Source organism: Aythya ferina, assembly GCF_964211825.1.
Source record: "Aythya ferina genome assembly, chromosome: 3".
Taxonomy (NCBI): Eukaryota; Metazoa; Chordata; class Aves; order Anseriformes; family Anatidae; genus Aythya; species Aythya ferina.
The window spans coordinates 23,627,216-23,637,649 of NC_140298.1; the positions used below are offsets into that span (position 1 = coordinate 23,627,216).

Consider the following 10,434-nt stretch of genomic DNA (forward strand, 5'->3'; position numbering starts at 1 on the left):
CTGAGTGTGAATTTTTCAGGCTAGCCTGATATGCAGATCTTTTTCGTTGGCTTACCTTTGAACCACAGCAGATACATAGCCTCTTGTATATATCAAAAGGCACTCACTCCACTGAGGAAATTTCACAATTACTGTAGGACTTGAAATTTTATTTTGAAAAAAATCTGCTGAGGTATGGTGGGTTATTTTGGGGGTTTCTCTCTGTATATATCTTAGTGAATTCTGTCGTGGACATCTGATTTTTCTAAATAGCCTAGTATTCAATGCCGAAGTACAAAAACAATAGTAATTCTTCCCTTGGGCTTTTAAAATACTGGTTCTTCAAAACTGTGGTTGAACTTTCTCAGTATTTTGTATTTGATGGTTTCAGTGCATGAATGTCATTGCTTCTTGATTGGTAATTTCTCTTAAGGATAGTAATACGGTGTGGTATTTTTCTATTAAAAATAAAACCACAACTTATTAGCTTCTCTTAAATGCTGTACTATTGTATTTGATAGAAGCTAATAATACTTCTGTCTTCTGTGTGCGCCTGGCTGGTAGTTTTGTTTTGTACCCTTAATATTCGTGGTCTGTGAAACAGAGAGAATGAACTATGTTTTTTCTTTGGTAGGATTTTTCCAATTAAAGATGTACCTGCAGAGCCTGAAGCTCTTACACACTGGCTATATCAACGATTCATTGAAAAGGAGGATCTCCTGACACATTTCTATGAAACAGGTAGGATGGTGTCTAGCAAAGAGAATTGTGCTTTGATTATGTCTTTTCTTATAAGGATCTCAAAGTGGTTTAAGAATGCATATATGCTTTTCACATTAATACAATACATATAGATACTAACACTTTTTATGTGGCAAAAGAATGTATACTAAGGAATGATGTAGAAAACAGTTTGCCTGGCTGTGATTAGCATTGGGTAGCATTTGGAAGCTGTCACAGTTGAAACAGAGCTAAGGAAATCCCCTTGTTTCACCAGTAACATACATGTAGAGTTCAGCTGGGAAACTTGCTGCCAAAGGGGAATAATTTAGCAAGATTCAAAGAGGTAGTGAACGTTCACATGCACCAGTAAAAAGTATTCAGAATTTGTTAAGTTTGGAGGGGATATAAAATCTTCAGGGTTTAAAAATGAGCAAGTTCTTGATAAAAGAGAATAAATAAAGCTCTTATGTGAGGCAGGTTTTGTTTTATCTTAGTGAGGCTATATAGCATCTTCCTCAGGCACTTGTACAGAGAAAAACTGACCGAGGTAGTCTGTAGGTGTAGTCCAAAATCGTAGCTCTCTTCTGTTTCCCACTAAGTTGAACAGAAGGATGATCTGACTGGAAGGATCTGTAAGAACAACATAGCATAACGCCTTCGGAGTCTTTGTCTGCCTGCAGCCCTTTGCTGTGAGCACTGGTCTCCTTGCCATGACATACTCTGGGTCACTTCTGTCGTAACATACTATCAGTGTTAATGGATCAGAGAGATACCTAAATACATTTGGGTCTTTAATAACATTACTGAAGGGATACTGGCAAATGATGTGATTTAAAATACCAGGTAAATGCTTAGCTGGGGAGGTGTTTCCCCAAGGCCCTTTTTTTTTTTTCCCATCCAGTTGTTGGCTGTGTGTGTGTTTTCAGAGCACAGACCAGAGGAACTTATTATAATAAAAAAGAAAATCCAGAGAGTAACAAATACAGTTTTGTTTAAACATACAGGAAAGGAAGTTTGTCAAACAAACCGAGTGGAAAGACTCCAGATGAAATAATGCAACGTGTTTTTGAAGAAAAATAAATCCCTTAGCAATTACAACAACTGCTGAGGAAAAATGCAGTCTGTTGAATCAACTGAGTTTAATATTCCAGAGTGACTTATGAGAGATGTTACTTCTGTTAGATGATTTACTGCAATAACTGTTTTGATTCCGTTCTGAGTGCTTAATTTATCAATTCTACTGCTTAAAATGATTGCTTAATTGAATTCGTTAGCAACCCAGCGTTGTACTGTGCTGTATGAAATATTGCTGTCATTCAGCCATAATTGATAGCCAAAGTCAGACCCTGCTATGTAACTTGCATCCAGATGCATATATTAGACAAATAACTTTGTGAGTCTGCCTAAAAGTGTAGTCAATAGGATGCAAGGAATTGTTGTTATTGAAACATTATTTCACAAATACCATGCCAATAACATGGTCATGCCTAAAAACCTACCTAGACCAGAATTTCAAACAGTATAATGAATATAATCAGACATACTCCTTGGAATGTGCTTCAAAAATAGGATGATTGGTTGTAATTTACTGGGTAATGAGCATGAATTAATAAGACGCTATAAATGTAAATGCTATGACACAGAACCTTATTAGACATAAATTAGCATAATTTAAAGTTACTACTAATTATACCAGTTGAGAACTTACTTGCATTTGCTTTTGCTGTCATGGTTTACTGCAAATGTGCTATTGCAGTTTTTGGAAAACCCCACCAGTCCTGAGGACTAATATGAGGGGAATCCCTGAAGCTGCCCAGCAGCTTGCTTCTTGGGGGCTCGATGCATTGTCTCAAGTTAGTGCATTTTTCAGACTTGGGGATGTGGCAGCATTTTGACTTTGTAATACATGCTGCTTGGGAACTTATCTGAGTTCATAAGGTTTACTTCAGGTAGTAACTTTCATTATAAAATTAAAATAGTTTTATTTGGTGAACTATTTGTTTTAAGCCTGAGTAACTTTTAAGGCTACTTGAAATGTCAAAAGCTTGTTACTGGTATAAACTCTTATCATCAGTAGGAATATGTTATTTTGGAGTATTTTTATTTGGGAAGAAAAAGAATATGTGCCTAAAATATTTTTTCCCTTTTTGCAGTATTCCTAACTAGTAAGGGCTTCAATTGATCTAGGGAAAACCTGTAATATTCGATGTCTTAAAAAAAAAAAATCTTAAAATTTGAAGATGAAACTGTCTCATTCTTTCTTATAGGTAGATTTTACACATTTTGTTTATAAAATTAAAATATTTACAGTAAATGTCTGTAGGTATGAGCAACACAAATATTCGTAGCAGTTAATGGAAAGCTTGTACTGGCAATTGCATGATTTCTCTGAAGTCTTGAGTGGGTTAACATTGAATAATGCAGTTATACAAATGGGATTACTTAGCACTTGGAGACTAGTTTTAAAACAAAAAACACTGGAAATGAATAATTGCATACTGAAGACATCACACTCCTTGTTCATTCTGACCACAAGCCAACTTATGTGATGTAACTAAAAAAAGTAAGCAGTGTCATCCTACAGGGCAGCAGGAGGGTATTTTCAGTAGTGGTACAGGAACACTTTTTCCACTGTACCAGCTCTGAAACCTCATCTGCAAATTCTGCATATAGATCTGTCAAGAAACATGAGTTGAACTGGGAAGAGGGGCAGGTAATAGGTGCTAAGATGATGGAGGAGACGAGGAGTTGTTTCTGGGAAGGACAACTGGAAGTGCTCGTCTAGCAAAGTGAAGGATCGTTTTCCCTGTAAGACACAAGTTGGCTTGGGAGAGGAGGAAGGGGAAGAAGCAGTTGCTGTCAGGTCTGAGGAGCAAGGAGAGTTATTTAAACCAAAGGTCAGTGTTGGTACAGGAAAAACAGATGAGCCATGGAAGACGAAATCTAGTGTAGAGTGGGCAAAGAAGAGATCAGCAGTGAGAATTAGTGGTGAATAAATGGCGTGGCAAATCTGCCCATGTGTGAAAATATGTGTCAGTGAGAGGAGGATGGGACTCATCAAGATTTTTTTTAATGTGAGAGCATTCATATAAAAAGAAAAGCTTTGTCTTAAGTACTTGACTGCAATTCCTCCAGTGATTGCAAATGTGAAGCACAGAGATAAGTTGCTGATGGTACCTAATTGCCCAAATTGTGTGGCTTCTGAGATTCAAAACTGACGATGTTGTATCTGTGCTGTTTGAATCATTCACCTCTCGTTCTTCTATGAGTAGCTGCAACTCTATAATGCTGTTGCAAGAACGTCTTCATCTAGTATATTTAGTTTTTGTATCCTCTGTAAATAACTTAAAAAAAAGTGGTTCATATCAACTAGGTTTTGTGCATCTCAGCAACATGTTACACAAATTATTTAATATACAGAAGTAAATATATGCAAACAATGTGCTTATGATCATAAGGCTCTGATGTATTTGGACACAGTGTAGTGTTGTAAGTCATAAAAAGTCAAAATAGGGAAAAATGAACGTTTTAATTGTCAGCTGTAACTCCTGCCAATCCTTCTCATATAAACAGACATCTCAAAAATTACTTCTAGAAAACAGAGTAGCAAATTAGAGTGCTTCCTTGTGACCTTCAGTCTATGTGACCTGACCGGCTAATGAATGTTCAAACAACATATAAAAATTATTGTAAGGGGAAAAAAAAAAGTATATATACATATTATATGTATGTGGTTGTGTGTATATGTCCATATTCAAGAGGAAAGTTGAGAGATTAGTTGTTCACAGTATAACAAATTATTACCAAAGAGCTGCAAAGCTTTACACAGCATCCATTCAGTTTGATATTAGCACATTAGCACAACTATAAAAAATAACCCAGAAGACTTCAGTTGCCAGTCAGATCTCCTTGCAAGGGTTGAATACAGTCAGGATGGCTGCTTTTAAGGAAAGTTTAAGTTTATATCCAAATGAAATGAATGTTAGTCTTAATAATAAAGCTTATTTTATTTTCTTGAAGATGACTGGTAATAGTGAAGATTACTTTGAAAACGTACAGCCTAATACAAAACTAATCAATACATTGTTATGGGTCAGGTAGCAATGGTAAAGGCTAATGCATGAAGCCTATCACTCCTGCTGTGAAAGCATTACCTGTGTGTTCTTTTCTTTTTCAGGAGCTTTTCCTCCACTGCAGGGTCAAACGAAAGCTGTGTCTCGGGCGATGACCCTCAGTAATCTGTGGCTAGTTGGCATACAATCACTTGCATTTTTGTCAGGCGGTATGTGGTACTGCATCCTACAGTATTTTTATCATTGCCTATTTTAAAAGTCGAATGGGACCTGAGGACACAGTGGGAATCCAGGCTCTTGCAAATGAATATCATATTGTATGTGCAAATGTGAATATACAAGAGTAAAGGAAAATACTGGATGGACTCTTACCTCTCTCTGGGGAAATTTTAAACTCCACTGAAAGTGAAGATCAGTAACATAGTGACCTGATGATGTATTATTTTAAGAATTGTCTGTATTTTTAAAAAGTGTATACTCTCACCCACACTTAAGCAAATTCAGCATTTGGACAAAAGGTGCAATCGTACAACCACCGTAGAAGAATGTCTGCGACGAGAAAACTGTCACCGCAAGTATTTCTTGGCATTGTAGTTAGAGCTCAGAAAATTCAGCAACTTGTCTCTTCTGTAGTCTGTACAGCATTGGTGTGGTAGAGATTCCTCATTTGCACAAACTTGTACTTTATTGCAGCTCATTGTGCTGGAGTCTGAGATACTCTGCGGAGCTGGTGGCGGTAACTTTGAGGCTACCCAGTCAGCAGCTGTTGTATCTGACACGTTGATCTAAAACCAGGACCCAAGTAAGGTTCAGCGTCAGGTGTGCTTTGTGAGGAATCAGCCCTCAAAAAAAGCATTGCAGCATCATAGTGTGATTAAAAGTTATCCACGTGTGATGAATCAGCCCATCCCTGCTGTGGTTTTACCATCAGCTGTCCGAATTCTGTGTGCTACCAGTATCTCGTATTAGGAGGAAACCTGGAGAATATTAAAGCCACTTGGTCTGTTTCCCCATTGTGTTCAGAATGCATCCCGTTGATCATTATCACTTTTCAAAATGCACTTTTAAAGGTGAAAATACAGTGAAGGAAAGACATACATCTTAGGGAGTAGGGGAAAGCTTTATCTGTCATGCATTGGAAGCCAGAGCAATTCTAGCTGTTTCCGAAGGTCTGCTGGTGCTGCTGGTGATTTTTAGCCACCTTTGTATTTTGTATACTGCGGTCCCACCAAGGTGACCTTTGAGTGGTTTCTAGAGGCCTTTTTCTCCCCTGCTAGTTGCAACAGCGCTAAATATACTTGTGGGAGAGTTTAAATAATTCAATGCCAACCATCTTAATGTTTTGCTAAGGAATAATAGAAGGAAAACTAGTTTCTTAAAAAAAGAAAAAAAACAACAGGTATAGTAGCTGTCATCAACTTATAAGAAGATATTACTGCAAAAACAAAAGGTACGTGAAATATTCTGAGTAACTCCAAGGAGGGCAGTACTAATTAGCTCACCAGTGTGCTAGAAACCATGGTGGAAGAACGAGTTGAATTTAAAGGCAAACTGGACCAGAAGTTCCAGTCCCATTTTTAGGTGTGTGATACAGGGTACTTCCGAAAGGGTGTCTGTGATGTACGGGCTTACTTCTGGCAGGTCTAGTTGGCATTGTGTTTATGTGATTATACACAGATTTGAAAGAGCTGTTCCTAAAATAAAATTAATCTCTCTAAATACCAGCAGGATAGCCAGAACTTCATACTCTAATTTTACTGAGAACATAGTAAGCCCTCAGTAGTTTTGGCTCTGAATTAGCAATATTGATCCCCCCTTCTCTCTCTCTCTCTCTCTCTCTCTCTCTCTCTCCTGCTACAGGAATCAGTAGGTGGTGTGCAGAATTTAAATAAATAAATATTTAAAATTTAAAGTGTTTCCTCTGGGGGTCAGGAAGGGGGAGTGAAGAGCATACTAAAATGAGGCAATGCCGATTCTCCTGGTTTAATTGAAAGACACCTTGTCAAATATGCATCTTTATGTCTCCCCAAAATAGTTTTATCCTAGTTGCAAAAAACTAGGATGGTTGCATACTGCTAGACGATAGTAAGTTTCCCTGAACTGAGAGTCCACTCGTGGACTTAAAAGTACCTCTGTAACTGAAAGACAAAGGACAGTGCTTGCCTACAGCTTAGTATTTTATTTAAGATGTCTCTAAATCCCACCTATTTACACCCAGTCACACACCTGAATTCTAGTGTAACATAAAATCCACTTAAGAGTGAAGCCCTGAAGAGGGAGGCAGTCTTGGGAGTACACTATTTTTCCTGTTGCTCCTGCTGAAGTACAGCTGGCAGAATGAATGTATTTAATCTGCTGCTTTCCAGGCAGGTGCTGAGGCAGCCGGTGCCATTACAGTGTAAGTGGTTATGTCTGCAGCACGTGGGCATAAGTGGACTCTCAAAACTGCAAAATGCAGATGGTGAGCTAATTATTTCTGTCCTCCACCAGGTGGTTTGATCAGAACCGCAGAGATGCCCATGATACAGCTGGTTTTATTTTGAGCTAGGACAGACTAGAGTGATATAAAAAGGGAAGTTTATATAAGCAGATTGCACAGCAGTAACTTGCATCAGGAGGTTGTTCTTTGTAGACCCAGTAAACTCCATGTAAGATCATACTGTTTTTTCAAATGCAGGGTTTTTTTGTTTTGTTTTTGTTTTGTTTTGTTTGTTTGTTTTTCTTCCAGTGGATTACAGTCAATAGTGAGTGTTCACATGCTGCCTGAAGAAATTAGTAACGCGCAATAATGTTTCAGATAATCCTTTGATTTATCTGGTCCTGTGCATTTTCAGTTAGTTCCTTTATACTTCTTACTATTGCAAGACATCTGTTTGCAAGCACTGATTGTTGTTTTGATAGGGTGAGGACATAGTGTTAGGTCCTAGGCTTCTTTTCCTTCCTGCACTGGAAAATGTGAAGGGAGCCTAATGTTGTCTCTCTCCGCGGCTGAGTCACTGTAGATGACAGTGGAATGAAACTGTTGTTAACAAAACCCAAAGCACCCTCCCAGCATGAATTTGGATGCTACTTCGTGGCAGAGAAGTTGTTCTAGTAAGGGAAAAACATAAAATGTATACAACACCTGAGAGATTCTGTGCTAAAAATACCATGCTGGTGAAGACTGGAGCTTAGCAGGTTGGTCTGTAGAACATAAATTCCTCTTGGTTGCAGTTCGGTTCTGCCTGCGGGCAGTTGGCCAGTGGTGGAGTTGTAGCAAGCATTTTGCTGCAGCATCCGTGGGTTTCCTCTTCTGAAGAGCTCACGATACATTTTATAAAAGTGATGTTAACGAACCGTACAGTTGATCACAAAATGGTTAATTACTGTACCTTTGAATTTGTATTAGGAGAAATATTATGGAAGAATGTATAAAGTGACAGGATGAGAAAGGTAAAGAAAAATAATTGTTGCGCGCACAAGCGAGAAGATAGTGAAGTTTATTATGAATAAAGACGTTTCTCTGCTGGGGTTGCACACAACATTTGTAAGTTTCTATGTTTAATTTTTCATAAATAGGTTAAAAGTGAAACAATGCAAGTCCTAATGGTTTAGCTCTTTGAATCCCGTTATATGAAGAATACCTGCCCCTTCAAAAAGAGCAGTGTTTTTATTTCAGTGCCCTCTGAGTGTACCTTCCTTACAGATTCTCTTTTGTGTTTGGTTCTAGAAAGTATTTCAACAATGTCTCTTGCAGGAGGGACTTTTTTTGTTTGTTTGTTCGTTTGTTTTAAGTTGCTCTCATCAGATTTTGAGGAGAAAGATTGCAATTTACCGTGCTCACCAGAAAACTAAAAGCTTCCTTCTCCCTCTTATGTGCTCAGCATCAAAAATAAGATGCATCTTACTGCATTAAAAATCCAGCGACCACTGTGGTACTGCTCATTATTGACTTGTTTTGCAAATGATGTAATTGTTGGGTTTTTCCTGTCTGACATTGCCATAAAGTGCTGTTAACTTTTTCACTTGTTTGTACAAGTTAATACAGATGTACCGATCACTGTGTGTGACAGGATTCAACTGCTCCACTTTGCCTTGTCATAAAACGTTGGGACCAAAGGTACTTGAAACTGGGATTTCCAAATCATGAGTCTGGGAATGGTGCATTCTGTGATAGTCAGCTGGAGGTTCGGTTGTTGATCTGATACAATCACACGAAGTAATTATACATCTGGGGTACTGTATTGTTTGGAAATAATGGAGCCATATGAAATAAAAGGTTATTTTGCAAAATTGCATATGTGATAGCTTTTACACTTTTTTTTTTGAAGAAAAGACAATTGGAAGAGCAAAATTGAAACCATACTCTGAGTTAAAAAGTCTGCATACATTATGAACAGTTTTGAGCAACTTCATTTTTTCTGTGTAAAAACTGTAGGCTACTTGGCTGTGACACAAACCAAGTCTTTAAAACAATTCTATGCATTTTAAAGCTAAATCTTTTATCATTGGATAATGAAGTAATCATACACTGAGGAACTGACCTGTTAAAATGAATTAGTTCCTTTAAAGTTACTCTACAATATTGTTTGTTTTGTGTGATAACAATTAGCTTTCTTGATACCATTTATTTTAGCCTCCAATTTTCTCCTTCCCTCCTGTGTTACTCGCATTTTGTTCTGTATGATAAAATGGATGCAGAAGCCTCTAGTGAGTCTCTGTGATTTTGCAAAGGGATGGTTGTGTTTGGATTTACTTTACTGAATTTATTTAATTGCATTTTTTTTACCAAATCTTTCCCGCAGCCAAGATGTCTTTCACAAATGTAGACAGATACAGAAGAAGCATTTCTCCACAGAGATTATTAGGTGTTTTTTCCCATTTTTTTGTGTGTGGCAAAATAAAGTTGATTTTTTTCACGATTATTTCATGTGCTTCTAATCCTTAATAGTGGAGATGATTTTGTTTGAGAGTTGTATTTATTGTGGTTGTATCTAATAGTTGCACAATCTCTGTTGTGCTTGCCATCGACACTACAAACAGTAGGGTAACACTTCGGTTCACCATACAGTGAGTGTTAATTTAAGTGATATTGTTGCTTGTAGAGCTCTCAGGAAGGATACAGAGAAATCTTTCTGTGCCAGAAGTGGTTTAAGGGGAGGAGTGGAGCAGTAGGGCAGAAGCAGCTTCTGTGGTGCTTGCCTGCTCGAGCACCTGCTGGAAACTTCTCTGGCACTGAGACCGCAGAGTTTCTGTGCAGGGCACTGCGTGGCAATGATTCCCCTTGAAGTCTGTGAGAGTTCAGGCGGCACCAAGAGCAGGACCTGGGCCCCCAGCGTCCCTGGACTGCTGCCGTCCAAGAAAGAAACGAATCCAACCTTTTTGTGAGCAAGGCTGTAATGGTTTTGTTGGATGCATCTATTTTTTGTCAGAGCAGTCTGCTTTTAAACAAGTTCAGCCAGGCAAAGCAATATAGAGCGGGACAGCACCCCTCCTTCTGTGGCCTGGGCCAGCTCGCTAAGGATAGCTCTCAGAGTACCAAGAAAAGGAGCTCCTCGGAGCACAGGGAGGCATCTCGCGAAACTGCGCAGTGGTTGTGGTTATGTCTACCTCTTTGTTTCCATTCTGGGTTTCGTCCTGTTTTCCTGTGTGGTGTTTTTTGTGAGGGGGGGGGGGGAGG

The 10,434-nt window shown here is 38.5% G+C and overlaps 1 protein-coding gene across 3 annotated transcripts in view; it reads left to right on the forward strand.

The window, feature by feature from the left end:
- LPGAT1 (lysophosphatidylglycerol acyltransferase 1) overlaps positions 1-9,047 on the forward strand; it is a 65,523-nt gene extending 56,476 nt beyond the window's left edge. For all 3 annotated transcript variants that reach the window (XM_084512792.1, XM_084512791.1, XM_084512793.1), the window contains 2 exons: positions 614-720; positions 4,880-9,047. In XM_084512792.1, the coding sequence (XP_084368918.1) occupies positions 614-720; positions 4,880-5,031 (259 nt within the window). In that variant the 3' untranslated portion in view covers positions 5,032-9,047. The remainder of the gene's footprint in view (positions 1-613; positions 721-4,879) is intronic.
- Positions 9,048-10,434: the final 1,387 nt, after the last annotated feature.